At 42.0% G+C, this 23,873-nt stretch overlaps 1 protein-coding gene across 1 annotated transcript; it reads right to left on the bottom strand.

Annotated features, from left to right (window-relative positions):
- Nucleotides 1–371: 371 nt before the first annotated feature.
- On the bottom strand, nt 372–23,208 carry NAMPT (nicotinamide phosphoribosyltransferase). The gene is made up of 11 exons (XM_035127959.3): nt 22,589–23,208; nt 15,651–15,807; nt 14,698–14,801; nt 14,070–14,198; nt 12,343–12,501; nt 11,893–12,029; nt 9,851–10,076; nt 5,692–5,811; nt 4,259–4,399; nt 3,996–4,130; nt 372–3,029 (listed from the first exon to the last, which is right to left on the bottom strand). The coding sequence occupies exons 1-11, from the start codon at nt 22,646–22,648 to the stop codon at nt 2,916–2,918; spliced, it is 1,482 nt and encodes a 493-aa protein (XP_034983850.1). The 5' UTR covers nt 22,649–23,208; the 3' UTR covers nt 372–2,915.
- Nucleotides 23,209–23,873: the final 665 nt, after the last annotated feature.

The following is a 23,873-nucleotide window of genomic DNA, read 5'->3' on the forward strand; positions in this document are numbered from 1 at the left end:
GCAGACAATACATAGTATTGCTGTTCCTTGTTAGGACAGGCAAAGGACCGCTGCTGATCTGTCTCTTGGGCACATCTTTTAGGAAGCACATTCACGTTCAGCTTCTCAAGTCAGTGACCTCACACCATGCAAGCCAATGTGCTCCATACCTGTGAAGCCATGTAGTGCAGTGTGGTGCCAGTTAGATTATAGAACTTGACTCTCCACAATGGGTTCAGGTTGCATGTTAAAATATATTGCCAGGCTTGGGAAATAAAGTGGCCAAGCAGAATTCAGTGGCTAGCTATCCCTGGCTTACAGCATCACCCTTTCCTCCGCAATTTATTTTTGACAATCAAAAAGCACAAGTCTGAAATAAAATCAAATAGCTATATGTTTTACTACTGGAACTAAAACTTTATTTCCATGGTTATTACATTTGTCTTTAATGCAAAGTACATTTTGACTAAAACATAGGGTTTAGGTGAAGAATACTTACTCGGCTAAGTAGGTTAAGAAGGAATGTAAAACTAGAGAAAATTCTGTTTACTTTTTGAATTTTGGCAAACAATAAATACATCTCAAATCTTCCAAGGTGGATTCTTTGCTATAAAAAGATTTCATATCAATTTCATAATCATTCCTCTGAGAAAAAAATAGTCATAAAAATAATTTCTTATGTTAAATACAGGTTACAAATAAATTAAACACAAAGCTTCCCAACTGCCATTTTTTTAAAAAAAGGAATGCGCTACAATGAAATGGGAGCTAAAGATCCGAGTCCATAGGATCCTAATTGATAAAAGCAAACCCAAACACTCTGCTTGCTTTTGCATGGAAGAATTAGAATATCTAAGGTTCAAGCTCTGTAAAGTTGTATGCAGCACCAAACTACTTCACGTGTCAGGTGTCAGGTGTCTTAACACTAAATTCTTGATGGTAAGAGCCCAGGATTTTCCAACTAGGATAGGTGAGGAAGCCTAGTGTTTTACAAAGAGGGGGGGGAACCACACACCTGCCCCTCCCATAAATAAGTAGAAATCAAACACCCAGGGAACTCGTGGTGCATAGAAGAATACCTCTGCATTGCCCTAAAGTATAAAAATATCTGTTGAGAGACTTACCAGGTTTCTTGTACCACTTATCATACAGCTCTTTCTATGGTACATTGTGTGTGGAAGCTTAACCATGCTGACCTTTATAGTCAGTTTTTGAACTTTTTCAGCCCCAAACAAGCTACTTCAGTTATCAGGGTAAGGACATTTCTTGGGAGTGAAACTCACTGTTCAGAGTGCTAACCAAACCACTATTTCTGATAGCAATAACGTAGAAAACCTTCTAACACAAAATAGATCGAGACTGTGGAATTAAATATGTTCCATAGCAGGAATATTAAAATATGGCTTTTCAAGCATTTTAAAAAGTATATTATCTTTGTTTTCTCCATTATGTTAGAGCTCTTCTGAACCGTTTCCCAGATAATTGTTTAAACCCACTTATGTGTCACCTATACAGCGATCCGAGATTTTATCCCTCACCAGAGCTAACAAACCAAAATTATATTGCTTCCTCTAGAAAGGCTGACAAATCCATGTCTTCTACCAGCCTGAAGTATGGCTGTACACCTGAGAACTTGATACAGCATGCCAAGTCATTCACCATCAGACTTGTTCTTTAGTAAGAAATTCAAAGCATGTGTAGAAAGTGAATCAAGTGCAGTCATGAAAAGAGTACCTTTCATCACCTTTAGTATTTAAAATAGTTAACCTCTGCATAGTGTCCCCTATAGGGGAGGTTACCAATGTAAAAGGAGTTTGCTAGTATGTTTTATTAAAGTTGTTCAACAAAAAAATAGTTAAGACGTCTATACAAGTCAACATCCAGTCTGACAAAAAGGCAAAATCAAAGGCCAAAATACAAAAAGTAAAAAAGTGCACAACTAACACCAGTATTCTGCTTTGAAGTTTGTCACAATATACCAGTATGTAAAAATAAACCCCGAAGTGTAGTTACTTTAAGACATCACTTCCATACCTGTCAATATTTTAGATATAAATATATGTTCCGTAGGGGAAGGAAATCCCTTAGAAATTCTGCTGCCAGATCTCATTCATGCTTACTTGGAAATGAGTTGCACTGATTTCAGATTCCAATATTTTTGGAATATTGAGGTGAACGTGGCAATCTTTGTTGCAGTAAGAAGTCCTTCCTTATTTGGCATTCCAGTTATATCTCCTACTGTCTAGCAAGTGTTTATGTGTTTATATATTCTCTCAGCACCTCAGCAAGAACAGGAGGTTTTGCTGTCAATTGACTGGTAGCTACAATGAACAGCAAAGTCCCTTTCTCTGTGGGTTTTGAGGAAGCTATCCTGATTAAAACTTCCAAATAGTACAGTTGTCACAACAAAACTTAAGGCCATGTTTTATTTGCTGATCAATGGACAAAAAGGCAATGAATTCCCCCACCCCAAAATATTTCCTTGAAATTCTGTGCTCATAAAAATCATGAAAAGTTGGAAAGACATAATAATTGTAACTTTTAAATATATTTTACACAATCTTGTTTGTACAAAAATACAAGTTAAATATAAACATAAAGCAATGATACTTTTATGCAGATCTGTTTTGTGGTAGGTTACTATATATATATATATATATTTATATGTATAAAAAGTCTCAGTTGTGTCTCATTAGTGAGGAGCTCAATTCCAGATTGAATACCAAAGGACCCCTAGAAGCACATATTTTACACTGCAAGTGTTTCCCCAATTCCATTTTTTTTTAAAGGAAAAGAAGAGAGAGGGCAGTGATGTCCATAAACCAACAAATAATTTGGCTATAATGTGGCAAACAGAAATACACAGATCTGTACAAGAAATCATTAGCTATGCAGTACACAATTTTGTTACACGGATACAAACATGGAATGAAACTTTAGTGAGATGCCACTGTCAGTTCACTAATCTCCAGCTGGGCGTTTTTTCTTACGTCATCGAACGAGTAGGACTTCGTTACTATTCCATTCCTAAACACTGTATGAAGGAGATCCTGCAAACAGACACAATTTTCTCTTAGTTTCAATAATAAAATAATATTTGGCCTGTCAATGTCAAGGAGTCTCCTTTGGCAGATGAAGACCCTCACTCAAGAGCAGGCATCCCCAAACTGTGGCCCTCCAGATGTTTTGGCCTACAACTCCCATGATCCCTAGCTAACAGGACCAGTGGTCAGGGATGATGGGAATTGTAGTCCAAAACATCTGGAGGGCCAAAGTTTGGGGATGCCTGCTCAAGAGCAATACAGCTCATCATTCCAAACTCAGACACGTATAAGCCAGGCTCTAGAGACAGGCAGGGAACATAGATGTTATTATCTATATCTGTATTTCAGACTGTTGCTTTTCTACCTTCTTTTTAAAATTGGTTGATTTTATTTGTATTTTAATGAACATTCTGTATTATTTTATGTAAACCACTTGGAGTGTTGCTGTTAAGCAGTATATAAATCTGTTTAAATAAATGGAGAAAACCTCTTTTAGCAGCTATCTGTGCCTAGGCCCTGAGGGTGGACAATTTTATGGACAATTAGCCACTAAATGAACATTAATGTCTAACAGATTCTATTTCAAACTGGGCTCCTCAAACCTGGCAAAATGTGCTTGCTTCAGCAGCACATAAACTCAAAACTTTAGCGAAGCCACAGCTTTAACTCTGAGTTTATTAATTTACGTATCATGGCAATTATGATTTAAGTATGTATGCCTTAGCCCTTTATGGCTCTGTCAAAAGCATGAACTATTGCAATTGAAAATGATTGCCCTGGGATAGGCATTGGTTAATACTCAAGTTCTTCCTGGTGCTGATTGGTTCACACGTTCAAGTAATCACCTGATGCTACAATTAAGGAACACCAACTCTATTCAGCATGCTATAAAAATTAGTTAAGTCCATGGATGGGTTTATGCATGACTAACTTTTGATATCACCCTACATCAAGGGTTTAAGGCATACATACCTGCCCATATTCTTCAAGGTCTCCCTTGCCTTCTTCTAGTGTTACAAAGTCTCCATCGGGAGTCCTGTGTAAAGACAACCTGCCTTTCTTTGACCTTTTGTTGGGATCAGCTACAGGATCTTTAAACACGTTTACCTAAAATTTGGAATAAAAAGATGCTATGAGTAAAAGATCATCCTTCCTCCAAAATGAGCACATTCACACTGAAGAATGAAATCAAGGTGCTTTTTTTCTAATGTAAAATCTACATTTAAATAACATACCCCAAGGCCGTTGGTCACCACATAACTGCATTTGAAGGAACAATTCAAGAGATCCCTAGTTATTTTCTGCAGTAAAGCTCCACCAGACCCAAATGAAATATTTTCAATGCTCCATTTATTTTGTTTCATTCCTTCCACCATCTGATAAGAAAACAATAAAATAAAATTAAGAGGTGCACAAATAAGCATTTTATTAAGCATTTACCATGGTGTTCTTTTACAGACTAGTGTATATTATGGGAAGAGGAACTTTAGACTATTTAAGCCTAAGGCTCAATGATACTTAGCAGACCCTCTGAAAATATTTCATGTAGTTACAGCAAACTGCTGCCAACAAGTACCATAATATGCATAAAAGTGCAATTAATTATCTTTGGGGAAAACAACTGCACTGGTAGGTAGGCATCTTTTAAACACAAAGATACTGACTTTTAAACACAAAGATCCTCACAGCAACATGTGAGGATAAAAACACCATTTATTTTTCCAGCTGAAAGACAAACACTCAGACTTCACTTCCTCCCTTCCGCTAACGTTTGCTCACATGTTATTTCAGTTCAAGGTTAGATGGTGCTTTTTTATGCCAAGTGACAACTAACAATGTTCATGCACTACAGCTGTTACTAGTGTATTGAACCACAGAAACACACTACTGAGTGAGCAGTTGATTTCTGTGGTTTAATGGTCCAAGAAATGCTTCTGAAAGCACAGATCAGCTCCTATTCTATTTACACCTTCATAACTCTTCGCACTCTCCAGTTTCCCACACCCTATTTCATCTTCTTGTCTATACTGGGTACCACTGTTAGAAGAGCCCCAGAGAAACATCCAGCAGAATTGCCTGACCAGATGTGTTCTCTCCTCACCTTCCAAAGGCTCTTCTGCACCAGATAATCTGCATCTTCGGTGGCTTCCCTCCTTAGGCTGTGGGTGGGTTGCTATCGAGTGTTATCCTGAGATTAGGCAGCTCCCAGCTGTCTGATCAGCTGTTTCAAGACATCTTCTTTCAAGGTAGTGTCTTTCACAGCACTGGGTAGCCTTCAGTCTGAAGACAAGTTTCAAAGGCTAGATGCAACCAGTTAGCAGCAGGCCAGATTTCTGCTTTCAAGGGCATCCCTTGGCGGGACAGGGGTATTTTGGACGTCGCATTAGAGGCCAGATGAAACTAAGCTTTGACATACAATATTAAATCATAAAATTGTAGAGTTGGAAGGGACCTAAGGATCATCTAGTCCAACCCCCTGGTATCCTGAGTGGGCTCAGGCTACAACCATCTAGTTAACAGCCAGGCACACTGACCCATTTGGGAATATGAACAAAAACATGAACAAAAATAAAGTTGTTAATCATTTCCCGCCTCCGAACATCTTATTTAATTGCTGTTTCAGAGAAGACACTGGAGAAGCAATCTACATATTAATAAAAAGGCGCACCTCTTGTAATGTGTTGATATCTACACCATCTCCTTGAATAATTCTTAAGTAAGGGGGCAACACTTTATAGCCTTTTTCATTTTCTGTAATAGGGAACTTCCTTTCTAGAATTTCCAAAACCTGCAGAAAGCCAAATTAAACAATTAAGTTCATTACTCCATTGAATAAGCCAGTTCAGTCATACAAATATGTGTGCCTTAAGTCAAAATTTTATGCTTCAAGAAGGTGAACATGAAGGAACTCAGCCACTGTATTGAGCCATACAACTCCCAAGGCTCAATCCCTGGTATCTCTAGGTAGGGCTAGGAATATTCCTTGTCAAGAAACCTACTGCCATTCAGTGTGTGGAGAACACTGAACGAGATAGACCAATGCAATGACTTGGTATAGGGCAGGCATCCCCAAACTGCGGCCCTCCAGATGTTTTGGCCTACAACTCCCATGATCCCTAGCTAGCAGAACCAGTGGTCGGGGAAGATGTGAATTGTAGTCCAAAACATCTGGAGGGCCGAAGTTTAGGGATGCCTGGTATAGGGAGACCATACTGTGATATTCTTAAAAGTAAACTGTTTGCGAGGTTGGATGTTTAGTACAGTCGTACCTTGCAAGTCGAATAGAATCCGTTCCGGAAGTCCGTTTGACTTCAAAAACATTCGGAAACCAAAGTGTGGCTTCTGATTGGCTGCAGGAAGCTCCTGAAGCCAATCGGAAGCTGCATAAGCCACTCACTTCCGGGTTTGCTGCGTTCAAGAGCCAAAACGTTCAATTCCCAAGGCGTTCAGGATCCAAGGTACAACTGTTGAAAGCTTCCAAAAAGGGTAGTCCTATTTGCTTAGGATTAAGCCTTAACTGGAAGGGACACAGGTGGTGCTATGGGTTAAACCACAGAGCCTAGAGCTTGCTGATCAGAAGGTCGGTGGTTCGAATCCCTGCGACGGGGTGAGCTCCCGTTGCTTGGTCCCAGCTCCTGCCAACCTAGCAGTTTGAAAGCATGTCAAAGTGCTACAGCGGGAAGGTAAACGGCGTTTCCGTGTGCTGCTCTGGTTCGCCAGAAGCGGCTTTGTCATGCTGGCCACATGACCTGGAAGCTATACGCCGTCTCCCTCGGCCAATAACGCAAGATGAGCGCCGCAACCCCCGAGTCGGTCACGACTGGACCTAATGGTCAGGGGTCCCTTTACTTTATGCCTTGACCCCTCATGTTTCTTGACTGGAAAGTAGGTTGAACATTTCTTACAGTAAGAAGTTTTCAAGTCTTATTGTTACTTTCTGCATGGCTGCCTACTAAAGTCACTAGCTCATCCGAAGCCTTAATTTGAGACTTACTGCTCTATTTAATTACAAAACTGTTTGTGCCCACTCAGGTCTTTCCTCAGGTCTCAGTAATGCTTTAAAATTGTACAGTATTCCCCCACTGGAACCTGTGCCAATTTAAACAAACCAGATATATTTGTATTTGCTTTTGTAGATAGCAGCAGCTGAAACATTTGCCATTGTTTATCAAGCACTCCATTGTGCTGGCAAACCAAAATCATTAACTTTTATTGGCAATGCAGAGCCACTATACAGTGTTGTTTTAAATTTCTGAAAGCCAAAGCTGGAATCCCCAAGTTTCAGAAACTAGTCTGGAAGTCACCATTCTAAACTATTATCCTGGAAACAGTGCTGTCACGCCCCCGCCGCCCCCCCATGCTACAACCTATAGTTGTAATTCTAACTGAGATGTGTCCTATGCAAAAGAACAAATTGATAGCTTAGAACTACTTCACATAAATAATATGCTATCCTGCTACCATCTATGATGTTTGGGAAAGGAAGAGTTAGGACAATCAATTTACAAGCAGCTATCTGTAAGAATGAAAAGACTCAGTGGTGCAACCTGCTAGTCAAAACATATGTATTACAAACAGTTTAGTTTTATGGGATTTTGATTTAATGGGGTTATGAATTTCTTTTTTTAATTGCCTAGCTAACAAAGAGAAGAAAAAAGGATTAAACAAATATAATACATACATATCATTAAGGATACACTAATAAATCAAAACACAAGTTAATACAATATATATTACTAGTGTTGTTCAGCCCGTTTAGAAAACGGGCGCTAGAGGATATGTGAGAGCGTGCGTGCGCGGCTGCTGGTTGGGAGGTTGGGGGAAGAGTGAGAGCGGAGGGAATCGGCGCTTTCCGCGCAGGCGCGCACGCTGCTCCGTAACCCATCTCACTGAATCCTTACTTGAAATCTCGAAGCAGGACACGGGAGCGTGCGTGCGCGGGTGCTGGTTGGGAGGTTGAAATCAAGAGAGGGTTGGGCGGGGCAGAGGGCAGGGGAGAAGCGGGCAGGGTCCTGCCTGCTCCTAGGCGGGGCTTCCAAACCTCGTCAGTGCGTGAGGCTTGAGTCAAATACTGTAAGGTACTACCATAATGAGTGGCGATAACAATTACAAAGGCAAACAGGGGCTTTCTGGGACGGTGGCAACGGAGCGGGTATCTTTTCTGCACTTGAGGCGAGCCGCGCTCATGGGAGAAAGGTGTCTCCCCCCACCTCCAGTACGACGGCGAAGTTTGTTTTGTCTTGGGGGGATGAGCCTCCCTCCCTCCTTCACACCCTGAGACGCTGACTTTCCCAGGAGCAGTCACCCGCTTTTGCCCCATTGTGAACCCGGCGGGCGGCGGCACCATCCCGACTACATCCACGGCGATCCTCCCTGCCTTCAAGACGGCTTTGTCAGAGGCACAGCGATCTGCGTCCCGAGGAGCGCATGGTGTTGGGCGGCTGGGCTAGCTGAGTGGGTGGGTGGGGGCACCGTCCCTTGACGGAGGCAGTTCCGCCAACGAAATGGTAGGCAGAGGGGTGGAGGGACTTGCTGCTAGTCGCCGGTGGGCGGGGAGCGTAGGAGGGGGGGAAAGCAGCCTTCTCCTCACGCTTTAGCGCAACTGCAGTGAGGTGCTTGTCCGGCCGGGAGCAGCGGTTGGCAGAGGGGTGGGGGGGTGGGGAGAGCGCGCACATCCAATCCCTGTGTCCCTGGTTGTCTCTGCTGTCCAATCCCTGTGTCCCTGGGGGACATGCGCAGTGACCCAGGGACACACGGGACAGCTTGGACGCAGGGACAACTTGGACATTATTATATAGGATTATAACATGTTCAAATAGTTATCCACACAAAACTGATGTCTATATGAAATACGTTCAAATATGGCCAGGGCAGTGAGGTCCTCTGTTCACTGCATGACACACCAGTATCATCTTTACGGGCTCTTAGTAACCATAAGGGCTTGTGAAATCCACTTTTTGCACAGCCAAGTGCAAAACCACATGCCATTAGGTCCCTGGCTCCCTTGCATGGCCTGAAGTGTCTTGCATTGGTTGCCTCATTCCTATGTCATGATCTATATGACTTATTGGGACCATGCAAATATGCTTGCACTCACTGCGCTCCTCCAGAGTCCTTTTCTTTTTAGTCCTTTTAGCACAGAAAAGGCTTGAGCTATCATTATAGACTGTGGTTAAGGAAGAAAAACCCTTAACCACGGTCCCAGGTTCAGAAGATACACTAAGCCTAATCTTGACTTGACCGCTACACTGTGCTAAAAGGACTGGAAGGAACAAAGGCAGGCATAGGCAAACTTGGCCCTCCAGATGTTTTGGGACTACAACTCCCATCATCCCTGACCCTGTTAGCTAGGAATGATGGGAGTTGCAGTCCCAAAACATCTGGAGGGCCGAGTTTGCCTATGCCTGAACAAAGGGGTTGCCAGCTTCTCTCTGGAAGCCAACATAGTATGCATGGTCCAGAGCATAATTTTGCTTACCATAATGTGTGAACCAGGTCACTCTATGAATTTCAGGTTAACTATATGAGATGTTTAGGTCTTTCTATAGAAACTTAATATATGCCAGACACCAGTTTAATAAATGTCAGCATAGCACATAAATATTTTTAGATATGTACATAAACTGAACAGATACAACAAAAATTATCTGTATGCATACCGGTAGCTAGTGAAGTCCACATAGATATTTCGAAGTAATTTTAGATAAACCATTTTGTCAATTATACAATTTCGTATCATAGTAGAAATGGCATTGGACTAAAAGGTCTTTCCCAAATAACTTCATTAAGTAATTTTAAAAACTGAAGATTTTTTAAAAAATAATTACCTTTAGCACAGTGTCAAGAGGATTTCCTGAATCTGGCCTGATAATCAGTGGTGCTTCTGCACTTCTTGATTCAATTAAATGTCTTAAATCTTCACCCCATATCTTTTCGCAAGCATTGTAAATGTCGTAACTGTCACTGACCACAGATACAGGCACTGAAGAAAATTGTGTCACAATGTGTTCAAAAGCATCTTTTTCGTGGTCTTTCCCCCAAGCTGTTATAGTACTGGAAGAACAGAAGAGATTTACTCATTTGATATTTAGTTGCCACGTTATGTTTTCCTTTTTGCATGCAACAGACAATTCTAATCTATGCTAATACAAATGCAACCATTCCTTATCTTCACACTACTTTTTAACCAACTGACAGTACAGGTTTCAATCAGTGATGCTTTCTGGAGCATTACAAAGTTTATTAATGTTCTGCTTTCATTCATGTGGAACAATTGTTGCTGCCCAATTACGCCCAATATCTTAACTGCCTCTTAGAAGTTCTTGGTTACTCCCAGGTTTGGAGGGCAGGTATCAAGATAGCAGTAATAATGCTCACCCTGATCAACTGCATGCACACAAGCAAACATGGGGTCCCAGCAGAATGTCAGAGTACAGTCATACCCCGGAAGTCGAACAGAATCTGTTCTGTAAGTCCGTTCGACTTCTGAAATGCTTGGAAACCAAGGCATGGCTTCTGATTGTGCAGGCGCACCGGAAACATTAGCGGAAGCTGTGTCAGACATTTGGCTTCCCTACCAAAAGTTCAAAAACTGGAACACTCACTTCCGGTTTTCAATCGTTCAGGAGCTGGAACGTTCAGGAGCCGAGGTATGACTAATTGCTGGGACATTAAATCTGCACTTAATTCCAAGTGTGTAATCAGATTTCTCAGGAAATGAGATCTTATGTATACTAAAGAACCATCTTATACAAAAACAGTTCTAAGGTCTACCAAGTATCTCTTAGACAGTTGAGTAGCAAGGAAAGTGCCCAAATCATTAACATTCTAAATACAGCATAAGTAAGAAAGAGCATAAAAATCAAACTATTCTTGCAGAAAGGTAATAAGGACTGTGTGTAGTAGAAAGGCACTGGAATTTACCACTGACTTCAGCAGCTCACCTGAGCATGATTTTTAGGACAAGTTATGTACCTGATCATAGTGAGTTATCAACTTTATGGTACATTATTCCCCATGCTGCATTTCACCCATACACATTGAACAATCCTTGCTGTGTTGTTTTTATGATCACCTAAATGTAGCAGCTTGGCAAGACCACCAAAAGGAAAGATTGAATATGGATAGAAACCTAAGTGCAAGTATCAAATATTTAGGCACCCGGGTTTTTTCCAGCGCTACTTTTCTTTGAAAGTTGCATACAAGTTATTCAATCTGTTCATACTGACCTATGAAACCTGGTTATTAATGGGTTAACCAGCACTAACTCATTTTGCTGTGCTATACATATGCAGACTCACACCTTCTGCTCTGGAACACACCAAAACCCCAAGCTTTTTATATTGTAGTGGAAGCATTTGACAGCGATGGAAAAATTCAACATGCTGACAAAAGAGGTACTCAGTTTCTAATTAGCTAAATATCAAACTTGCCAATTATGAGACATTAAATAATTATTCTTAGTTATTGCTCAGATCACAAAAAATATGGCAAGAACAAGCTGTAAAAACGTTACATATTAATGTTGCTGAATCTATCTTCCTCACATGGGACCTGATAACTAACTATTCAGGCAAGACTTTACTGACTAATTAAATAATGTAAAATCAGAGTCAAAAAGAAAATTGAATGCTACTACATTTGTACATATAAAACAAGTAGAATCAACAGCAACCAACAGCTGTAATTGCTTGTCTGTAATTATCAGACTTGTTAATGAACTGTTTAATAGTTTGAATTTCAAGGTGTACGCTTCCTTTTCTTAAAAAACAACAACAGGAAACGTAGTCCTCAAAGATGCCGTAGGACCAGACCTTCAGCTAATCTACACTTGATTTCCACATACAATGCATCAAAGAAATACAGATACCTGTGTTCTGCAGCTGGTATTGAATAGCCTGGCACAGGGTCTTTCGTTCCATAGTACTTCTTAATTAAACCAATTCCTGCTACTGTGTCAGTTCCTTTAAAGTTCACTAAATGTGCAGAGGCTCCTATTCCTGCAGTCTGAGAATAAGACACAATTATGAATTACAGGCATGCAAAACCAAAATGGCAATCACTAGAAGATTCAATTTTAGAGCAGAGTAACTCCACATTAATAAGTACTTTCTTCATTTGATCTTAATATGTGCAGGACAATATAAATAAGATATGAAGTGCCACGCTTATTGTCTTTTACTGAAGAATTTAAAGCTGCAAGAAGAAAAACACAGTATAGTGTTCACATTTTATGGATTCCAATTATATATATATATATATATATATATATATATATATATATATAACAATTTCAATACATTTTTAAAAATAGCATTACCTCTTGCGAAGAGACTCCTCTGTAACCGAAATCATGTAGTTTGTACTCCAGACCTTCTAAACTGCCTGAGGTTTCTAGCAGATATTTTGCTAAGATTTTCTTTTGTTCTCTTGAGTTTGTGGCCACTGTGATGGGATACCATGACTGAACAAGAATAGTCTATTAAGAGGAAAAATGTTTCATGTATAAGTGTGAAGATACCCACTCCTAGATACAATAGGGAAAATGAACCTTTCCACTAAATGGAATCTACAATATAGAATCAAATTAGATATGGCAGGTAGTTTTCATATATGCAAACAGGTATCGTAATTCAGGTTTCTCTTGGTCGCTTTCAAAGTTTGGAAACTCTCTTTAAGTATTAAAGGTTTTCAAACCCATTCACAGACATTTAAGAAGTAATTACAGAAATCTACCTCTCATCATAGGGATGCGGGTGGCCCTGTGGTCTAAACCACTGAGCCTAGGGCTTGCTGATCAGAAGGTCGGTGGTTCGAATCCCTGTGACAGGGTGAGCTCCCGTTGCTCGGTCCCATCTCCTGCCCACCTAGCAGTTTAAAAGCACATCAAAGTGCAAGTAGATATATAGGTACCACTCCGGCAGGAAGGTAAACGGCGTTTCTGTGCACTTCTCTGGTTCACCAGAAGCGGCTTAGTCATGCTGGACAAACACCGGCTCCCTCGGCCTATAGAGCGAGATGAGCGCCGCAACCCCCGAGTCGTCCACGGCTGGACCTAACGATCAGGGGTATCTTTACCTTTTACCTCCATCATCCCACAACAAATATTTCATCTGTGGAGAAATAAGCACGACTGTGCTTAATTTCACTTAGTTTGGGACGGGGAAAGGATGGCAAAAGATGGTGGTTGTGATAGGAGCCTGGCAAGTCATGGAAAACTCAAGGCTCTATTTCTACAATGCGCTTTATGTGGGGGGGCTCACCCCTGTATCTGCTCTGGAAGTTGCAGCTACTGGCAACATGCTACTCCACTGGGTCCAAAGTACTGCCTGACTCCTTACTGCTCCACTTCAAATGCTGAGGTCTTCTGGCGGGGCATTTTTGGTGCTCCCCATGACCCTGAGGTTCATCTGGCCTTTATAAGGAACTGGGCCTTTAGCGTGGCAGCTCCTGCCCTGTGAAAATGTGAAACTCCTTGCCAATAGAAGTTCAGCAGGAGTCATCCCTGTTTGCTTTCAGACATCTCCTGAAAAATATTATTTAGACAGGCCTTCCAAACCTGATTTTCTTCACCAACCAGCTTTTACAGATGTGCTTGATATAGTTTTGGCATAAGTGTGCTTTAGCATAAAGAGATGGGGGAAATAGTGACACTCAGAAGGGAGAGGTGGAACCATGCACACAGCTTGACAAGAGGCCTGTCCACAGCACAGGCTCTCTTCTGCATAAAAAGATGCCTTGGCACCACTTTATACCAAACACATGGCTTCAATCTTAAAACTCATAACCCTAGCAAACTTGATTAAGCAGCTTATGGGCCAATCAGTAAGAAATACAAGCCGCCTTACATACATCTGGGAAAAAGAGACCCATGCAAAGGAATAAGCCAATGCCTTTTGAGTGTAGTCTAAAAGCACATGGTAAACAGTACAATAAGCACAACTTGTATTTAATTATGTGTTCCCTCCTATCCAAAGGCAGAATGATGCCTTTAAAGCAAAGTAGCTAGAAAGTTATCAGTCACAGAGATAATTGTTCATTAATTACCTCAATCCAGTTTGTGAGCCAGTAACAGTCTGGATCGGTGTTTTCAACAGTGAAGAGCACATTCCCCCTGGGAACGACACTGCCCTCAGGAACAGCCTTTACTTCTATGGGAAGACAACCTTCGTACTTCTGTTTTATAAACAGATACAAGAATTATTTGGAAAGGGGGGTTGAAGACTTTTTCATTGAGTGAAAAAATAGATTTTGTATCCATGAGTGTTTTTATTTGACAGTATATTCCTTTAAATGGGGGTTAATCAAAGTACAAAGCTACACAAGTTTCAAATTTGATTAAAAAAACAACGGTTTTTCTTCTTTCAGTTACAATGCTTATAATTGATTTAACCATAGCTGCCAAGTTATCCCTTTTTTACAGGGATTTTCCCTTATGCTGAATAGGCTTCCTCGCGAGAAAAGGGAAAACTTGGCAGCTATGGATTTAACTTACTATTTAAAAACCAAAACCCACAAAAACCAATAGCAATAGAGTAGCTATGCTATTCCTATCAAACTGAAGAAGCTAAGAATCTGTCAGCTACAACCACTTACTGTAGTTAATACCAGATATCTTAGGCAGTTTAGTGTGTTTGTGTGTTCACATTTGAAGTGTTCGTTATTATTATTTTACCTCAAGGATGTAGTTCCACCCAGGTTCGTTGAAGACATCATCCTGAAAGTGTTCCTTGTATACCTCTTTGGCTTCCTGGATTTTCTCTTTGGTTACCACTCTGCCTATGACAAAGAATTTTAAAAGATGTATAACAATTACAAAAAAAATACTGAATCATAAGAATATGTTCTAAAAGTTGGTTGGGCATTGCCATTTATTGTTTTATGGAAGTCCTGAGGGGAAACAAACTAGCTAAACTATGCAAAAATTGTGATTGTCTTTGTCCATGAAGTTTTCTTGGCAGGGATACTGGAGTGGCTTGCCGGTTCCTGCTCCAGGTGGATCACGTTTAGTCAAAACTCTCCACTATGACCTGTCCGTCTTGGGTGGCCCTGCATGGCATAGCTCCTAGCTTCTCTGAGTTATTCAGGCCCCTTCACCATGACAAGGCAGTGATCCATGAAGGAGCCAGCTATGTAGGAATCTCAACTAAAGTATCCATGACATGTGGCCATCTAACCTCTGCTTTAAAAACCTGCAAAGAAACAGAGTCCGCCGCCTTCTGAGAGAGAGGGTTCCACAGTCTAACAGCTCTTACTCTCAGAAAATTCTTCCTGGCCCATGAGGGGTGTGGGAAACGACAATATGATCCAGTGACCACATCCAGTTGCCCACCCCTGACTTAAGTCTTAAATTAAGTCAACCATTAGAAATAAGTGTAACTTGGTATAAATAGATATTACTACAAAGCAAGGAAGACCATTTTCTCTTTCACTGCAAGGCAACTCTTTGCAGTGTATGAATGCAATTAATTCCGAAGTTACAAGAGTATCAAACAATATTGCCCTTTGTAAATTATTTTATCACGAATGAAGACATCTTTATAGCTGCTCCTGCTTAAAGGGTCCACAAAAAAGTTGGGAAGTTAAAGAACGGAGGAATATGATATTTAAAATTCCAACATGAAATACCTTTTAAGTATTTATGAAGAATGTATTGCAACCCGTAAAAAACCGTTTCCTCATATTTCACCTTCCTGAATTTAGAGTTCTCCGTCTTCTTTTCACGACATTCGAAGTAGGAATAAACTTTGCTTGTATTGGGTGGATATTGTTTATAATGTGTCACCTAAAATGAGAAAAACTTGGGTAAGAAAACATTTCACCACATACAAAATGGTTATCCAAATAATGAATAAATAAAAACAATAATGATAATTTATTATTTGTACCCCGCCCATCCGGCTGGGTTTCCCCAGCCACTCTGGGCGGCTTTGAGAGTGCCATACACATTGTAGTGCGGATCACTTTCACCCTTCAACCTCCAACTCAGCCTGGCAAGCTTGAAGCAGTTCACCTTTTCCTGGATTTGGAAAACAAGGAGCAGTTTAGCACTCTGCTTCTCTTGTAGCATGTTGAACAGACTATTTTCAACCAGACATCCCTTTGTCTGTCCAGTTTTCAGCTGACCAAGCAAACATGTCCATTACTACATTACCTATGTTGTTCCTTTTCTACCTAGCTTATCTAACAACTTTTCCATAACTGAGAATTGAAACTGACCAGAATTCTGAACAAATGTGAAAAGCAACATGTTTGGTTAATTTTTGCTTAGGGGCTCCAGTGCCAAATCTAGTATAGGAGCCCAACTTTAGAGGTGCAGCTATAGTGTCAGTGATCTGCAGGATTCTTGCTGTCCTTATTAGACGTTTTCCTACAAGCACAAACCGAATGTAACAAGTGTTGCTTGCAACCAGTTATTCTGGTGAAACATCAGTATGATCTTAACACCCACCACCACCATGTGCAGTTGCGTGTTTTTTACTTGCACAGCAATTATAAAGTGCTTTGTCTTGTCTATAAACAAGCTCCTTTTTAATTGTACAGCCACACATAAGAACTCCATATAGTCAGGGGAAGAAAAATTAACCAAATTTTATTGTCCACATTATTGACACCACAGGTAATGAATGACATGGTACAGAATATTTCCCCCCTCAATTGCAACAATGCTATAAGTGATTATAAAATTACAGGAAGCTTAAGAAAAAACAAGAGCTTTGATTGATACTTTGCTCAACACAGTTTTCAATAAATGACTCTGGTTTCGTTCTATTGAAACTAAAACAAATCTATAGCAAGACATTAAAATGGGATAATTTTACACACAGAACATCATTTTGATGGCACCTCTTCTGAGAAAGATTTCCCAGCTTACTTTAAAATACAGTCGTACCTCGGGTTGCGAACACCTCGGGTTACGAACAACCCGGGTTACGAACTTCGCAAACCCGGAAGTATTTTCGCTGCGCGTGCGTGCGTAGAAGCGCCGTGCGTCTTTTCGGGTTACGAACCTTTCGGGTTACAAACTGCGACCCGGAACGGATCACGTTCGTAACCCGGGGTACCACTGTATGTACTTCTGACATTTTCCAGACAAAAGCATTTTATTTTTCCCTTACCTGCAAACTAAAGCTGTAAAAAAATTCCTTCAGTAGCACCTTAAAGACCAACTAAGTTTATATTTTGGTATGAGCTTTCGTGTGCATGCGTATCTGAAGTGTGCATGCACACGAAAGCTCATACCAAAATATAAACTTAGTTGGTCTTTAAGGTGCTACTGAAGGAATTTTTTTATTTTACTTGAACTATGTAAAGTGATCTGGAACATATCAGGACTAGAAACATATGAATATTTTTTAAAGCTTTCCAAAACTCTGCAAAAACCTCTGATTAAACACTTTTTGAGGCAGAACTATGTACACCTGCACATTGTTCTCTGAACTAGACAGCATTCCAGTTGCAGAATCTAGAAGAGTGTTTTTAGTGCCAAAGCAGACAGGAACTCAGCAAATTAAAGCCTGGATGCCTAGTAAAATTAGCTTCATATCAAGGGAGTTTCCTTGAATGTGAATTGAAGTATGCAGCTTATATTAATAAGTTCATGGCACTGATCATTATGCAATACTACAAATGGTTAAAACAGGTTATAACCAAGAATGCGGTGGGTACTAAAATACATATATTTCAAATATATATACAGTATATTTCAAAGATCAGGGGCAATGAAATGTCTTTTCAGCGTATAACACGAACTATACAATTAAGGTGACAGTCACAGACAATTCCACTGCTTAGGGCATGCCACAAAAGGTAACAAGGCTATATGAATTGTTTCCATCCATCCTAGCTGGTTGTTTTAAGAACTGTAACTTTAAGAACTTTTTCGTGAGCTTACTTTTTCTCTCTTCCCTCCCCACCTGCTTTTTCTTGTACTGTATGTCACATATTTTAGACTGCAATTTTGAAGGCAGATACCCGGTTTCTCCTAAAATAAGCATAGCCATAAAATAAGCCGTAGCAGGATTTTTAAGCATTCAAGGAATATAAGCCATACCCCAAAAATAAGACATAGTGATAGGCACAGCAGCAATGCCGGTCGTGGCAGGAGGAGGGGGGAAAATAAGACATCCCCTAAAAATAAGCCATAGTGTTTTGTTTTGGAGGAAAAATAAATATAAGACAGTGTCTTATTTTCGGAGAAACACGGTACTATCTTCCTTCCTACTCTGGAACCCTTCTTAGCAAAAGATTGGAGTAAACATGCTTCAAATAAATAATATATGTGCTGCTAATGCCATTGAGTTTGTTTAACCAAAACTACAAAATTTTATAAATACTGGGAAATTAAGGTCATCTGTAATCAGGTAATGTGTTTAGTTTAGTGTCTTATATTTCCTCTGAACCACAATCACTTTCTTCCATCAGCAAAGTCTCCATATTAAAAGGAAAAGCAATCTAATCAGATGAGCAAGATGTCTCACAAATGCTCTTCCAAGGTAACACAGCGCCAAACTTCGTGTTCTTATCCACCCAACACTTATGAGGCTTCCCTTCAAAAGTATTTGAAGGGTCCAGCTAGTGCAGAACATGGCAGCTTCTCTGTTAAATTGGGGAAAGGCATCGTGAATATAACGCCTGCTTTGTGTTAACCACAAGGGCAACCTGTTAGTTTTCTGGCACAATGCAAGTGTTTTAACTCACAGTTAGTCTTCCCACCCATTAAAATGGAAGTCCTGCTCTGAGGACTGGCAGGAGTAAGGAGCAGGGCCTTCACAGTGGCAGGTCTGGTTTTGTGGCAATCTCTAAAGGAGTTCAACCAACATCCTTGCTTGACTTTCAGTGATGAACTTAACATGTTTGCTTAAGTTTTCTGCAAGAATTTAAAAGACTGCCAGTGTGGTATAGTGATTAGAATGTAGGACTAGAACCTGGAAGACCAGGATTCAAATTCCCACTTGGCCATGAAGTGCACTGGGTGACACTGGGCCAGTCTTGTTTTTTTGTTTATGACCCACCGGCATAATTTTTAATTGTCCCTATATACTGGTATATGTCCCCAGGTTAAAATGCCAATTGCCTCTATTTTGCCTTTCAGCCAGCTGTTTGGGGCACATTTTAAAAAATGATCAGTACACATACACTCTACAAGTTTCTTAGCCTCCACCCAAAGGTCTGTAAAAATGAAATGTCTTTGGTGATTAATCTTCACTAGTGGGTATGCATAGAAATTCTTTAATTTGCATGTCTAGTCTATGCCATTTTCACATTTCTTCATTCATAAGCCCACACCATTTCCACATTCTACATTTAGACAAATCTGCATGAAAATTCATGTTAAATAGCTATTTAAATACACATGTTTTAAATGTGTTCTCTTCAAATAGATTTCTAAACCCATTTTCTATTAAAATGAGCATTTTTGTGTGCTAAAAACTTTGACAGAAACATTCAGAAAGTGCAAATGCTGGTGGATAGCTAAGTTCCAGTCAGTTGTGTGGGTGCAGATCAGGTCATCTCAGATCAGAATTCAAAATTCCCTAAGCATCTGCGCGCGCACACACACACACACACACACACACACACACACACACACACAGAGAGAGAGTGAGAATGTGATGGTACTGCTTCCCTTCCCTTCCATCCTTGATTCATAACTACCTCCCTCCTCTCCATAGTAGAGGCTCACAAATCTGTCTGAACTGCAATTAAGTCTGCTATAAATAAAACCAGATCAATTGTGAGGTTAAATATTCCTCAGTAATAAGCATACAGTCAGGTTACTAGCACACTTCCTTCAGAAGCAAATGTTGGACATGATATTGGACAATGTTGGACGAGTACATCAATGCAATACACAGCAAGTGGAAAAACCTTCAGCAATAGTTCTCCAATAGCCACCAGCAACCAAGAATTCCATGCAGGCAAGTAATCAGGCTGGTGGAGGTTGGATGGATCTCTCCACCACTCCTTCAGCAATTCACTTGGGAGTGGGCACTTTTTTTACTGGCGTGCTAAGATTCTAGCAGTCTAAGATTCTAGCAGTCTGTGTTTCTACTGTATGCTGGTTACTGGTGAAAGGCTCTCCTTCCTTCATGGTCAGTATGGAAACAGGCTACTAGACTCTTAGCAGTAATGCAGGGATTACAGGGGTACTGTAAGTAAACAAGACTAACTGAAATGAGAAAGTTCTCCATTTAAATCTAGTCTTCACTCTGAATTCACTAGATGTCCACAGGCATCTAGTTGTCTCTCTCTTTTGCGTCCAGCTGCAATATGGGGGCCTAGCAATACTGACTTGCCTTATAGGGTTGTTGGTAAGGATTACAGCTAAATACAGATGAAGTGCTTTGAACGCTTGAAAGCACTATTTAAACAACCTTTGCTATTTGATATTATAGAAGAGTGCCGCAACCCCAGAGTCAGTCACTACTGGACCTAATGGTCAGGGGTCCCTTTACCTTTAAGGCTCTCTGAATTGCTTTCATTTACTGTTAAATGACAAAGTCTCTTGGGCAAAGATTATGAGACTTCTTACACATAACAGAAGGATCTCTTTCACTGCTATTCCCGTAAAAGCTAGTCATTGTTTCTAGCAGGGCACAAGCCAGCAATTAAGGCTGCAATCCTATACTCACTGACCTATGAGGTTGCACGTTAACTCAATGTGGTTTAGTTCTGAGTGGACACGTAAAGGATTACACTGATATCTGCCTGCAGCAGGTAAATCACTACAGCAAATCTGAATCAACTACATCATTTGAAATTATAATTTTTAGCCAATTATTTCCAATATATTCATCATTTATTTTAATTCCATAAATTGATCAGAGTTTCCCGCAAGCAGAACTTTCCCCTGAAATCAGTGTGGCTATTTTAATGCTTTTATCATCAGTAACTCCAACAACTGTATGACTGGTCTAATGGTTTCGGTTTCACAACGCTTGATCTACCACCATATACAGTTCCAAGTTTTTAAAGACTGACAAACGTGTAACAGAATTAGACTTTGGATAGTACTATCACTACTGTACATATAATCCAACCATTTATGCACCCAAGGCAGGTATTGCTAAGAAACAATTATACGTATGCAGAAAGATAGCTAAACCAGTAGTAAGTCCAAATGAAAACCCTGTGATTTAAAACCTTGCCTGAAGAGCTTAACTTCATTATCTTTTCCGTTGTTGTGTGAGTTAAACTACACATGTAACAGTTAGGAAATACCAGAAGTATAGGAAATACCAATAGTATAAGTGACACTTTAAGACCTGTAAAGTTCTGTACAGATGAGTAGCTAGAATCTATTATCTTGATTAAAAAGCAAACAGCATGCTTACTTTGAGCAGGTTCTTTGCTACACAGAAACCTGGTACTCTATCTGTTAAGTCAGTTTGCCTGCAAATATTACCTTTCCTCAGAAACACTCCCTTTCCTGCCACCAGATAACTAAAATTAGCACTTCCCACAAGTCTAGTAAGTGAAGGAGGCAGGTGTTTCACTATCATTGCATTTCCCCTGCAAGAATTTGGAAGTGAGATGAAAGAGCCAAGTTACAGTGGGGAGCCATCTCCTCCATGCCACAGGTGTCACTTTCTATCTGCCCCATTTTTTCTCTCTGCACTTGCCTATTACTAGAAACTTCTCAGTACAAAGCATAAAGGGAGAGGGGCAGAAGGAGTAAAGCCACTGTCTCCTGCCCACCTATGTCACCATGTGTGGATGATAAATCTCCAAGCTCCATTTTTGCGCCATATGAGAGGGAGAGATGTTGCACTCCAAAAGAAGCAGAGAGATTCACTGTCGCTCCCTCCCCTTCTCCATTAAAATTATATACCACTTAACACATTCAATGGGGTGTGTCGGTGGGAAGAGATCAGACACACACCACGGACTCAAATGGCCAGACCAAGCCATCAAAACAGGCATTTCTGCCCTGGGGGGAAAAAACAGCCCCGTTACAGTGCACTTTTCCTTGCAGGCGAGCCCCCACCGATTTCAACGGGGCTTGCTACCAAGCAAGTGTACAAAGGACCGCAAGCTTCAGCCTGCGCTTTCCATTGCATAAACCAGGCAGAGCCCGATGAAAGAGCGCGCGCAGGAGAGAAGGGCAAAGGCCAAGCTGGGTGGCTTTCCCACACCCTACACACACACACCTCCCCAAAACGACAACACCGCCGCCACCCCTCTTTTTTTTAGCAAGCCTCTTGCATGTGGGCATGGCCTGCGAGCCGTCACACACGTAGCTCAGGGCACCCATCGCCATGCATGCAGCACCAGCCACGTCCTGGCCCGGTGCCTGGGCTGGCGAGGGCGGGGTGCGAGGCAGGAATACGAAACAGAAAGGAGCATGGAAGGAGGGTTGGGGGGAAGGGAGGGGGAAATAGCAGTTGGCGGTGGGGGGGGGAGAAGGGGAGAAGCAAAACGCAGGAAGGGGGGGTGCAGTGCGATTGTTCAGAGCCCAGCCATCCTCCCTCCCGAAGGCTGTGAGGGGCAGGAGGCGCAGGGGGCCAAATGTGAGCCCCTCCCGCCCCAGACCCTTCTCTCTGCCTCCCGCTTCGCCCCCCAACCTTGTAGGAGTCGGTCGCCAGGAGAATGTTGAACTCGGCTCCCACCGCCGCACTTTCCATGTTGCTCGGTGGCTGAGGACAGAGAAGCACGACGAGCCGGCGAGCGCCAACACCAGCCGCTGAATGGGGAACGAGGGACGCGGAAAAGGGGCTTCGCTGCGAGGCAGGCAGGCTGACTGGGACCGGCGGACTGTTTCGCTGCCCGCTGCCAAGCGCCTCAGGGGGCAGCCGGGCGGCGGGGCGGGGCCACGACGTCACGGAGGGCCGAGGGGCCGTCCCGCCGCCATCCCCGCCCTGGATTGGATGCCGTCCCTAGAGTGGCGGGAGAGACGGTACAGAGAAAGAGTTGTGAGGTCACCGCGAGGAGAAGGCGGGGCTTTTCGGCGTCTCCGTCAATTGGTTCCGCAACCCCGGCAGCGGAGGACGCGTGGGGTTGGTGGAGGGAAATGAAGGCCGGTGACGTCGCACACCAAGGAGCGCGCGCGCGTTCTCCCCTCGTTGTCCTTTTCCCTCCCTCGCGAACGAGAAAGGGGTTTGAGCGGGGTGGATTCAGGAATTGACGTCACAAGGGCTCGCGCTCCGCTTTTTCTGTTCCTCCGATTGGGCGGCGCGGTGGGTTTAGGTGGGGGCGAAGGTATGGAGGGAAGGGGGGCGGGCGTGAGGCGGCGCTCGAAGCGGATGGCGAAGGTTGCGGGAGACGAGAGGAAAGGATTTACGCGCATGCGCGGCAAGCGGCAGTCACGGCTACGCTTTCGATTCTCCTCAGCTCACAGGCTTACTTGGCTGAGGCGTCTGAGGGAAATGGAAAGCGAACCTGGAGCGCAAAGGGACATTCCTTCCCTCCGCACTCTCGCGGGCTCTGAGTCTCCTGGAAGCGGCTGGGATTCCCGTAAATCCCCTCAGGGGATGCCACAAGAATGCCCGTAGGGTGTGATTCGGCACTGATGCAGATATCTTTTTAAACCTCTCAGCTTTCCGTGGTGCTTTGCGATCGAGCTTGGGAGTTGCAGCCGGATCTGATGCGTTTAAAAATAAAAATACAAACGGCCCAAGGTGCAAGTCCTGCTATGTCCAAAGGCACTTGTCTGCTCGGGAGTAGACGCCACCAAATTCAGTAGGGTTTGCTGCCAGCGAAGTGAGCAGAGGATGGCAGCCTTGGCGCGACATTCTATAAAGTCCTAACGTTTCCAACTATAACCTCCATAAAATATACTCTGGAGAAACGCAATTCTAAAATACATACAAGCAGTTTTTTTTCTTAAAAAAATGTGCACTGGTTCTATCC

The sequence above is a fragment of the Zootoca vivipara genome, chromosome 9 (genome assembly GCF_965207765.1).
Source record: "Zootoca vivipara chromosome 9, rZooViv2.hap1.1, whole genome shotgun sequence".
Lineage (NCBI taxonomy): Eukaryota > Metazoa > Chordata > Lepidosauria > Squamata > Lacertidae > Zootoca > Zootoca vivipara.

Bases quoted from the DNA above. Each gene is read 5' to 3' on its own strand.
- NAMPT (XM_035127959.3), bottom strand. From the start codon at position 22,648: ATGGAAAGTGCGGCGGTGGGAGCCGAGTTCAACATTCTCCTGGCGACC. The intron at 14,802-15,650 runs GTATTTCATGTT...TCTTTGTCATAG, and splicing joins TCTTCATAAATACTTAAAAG to GCAGAGTGGTAACCAAAGAG. The intron at 4,400-5,691 runs GTGCGCCTTTTT...TTTTCTTATCAG, and splicing joins ATATCAACACATTACAAGAG to ATGGTGGAAGGAATGAAACA.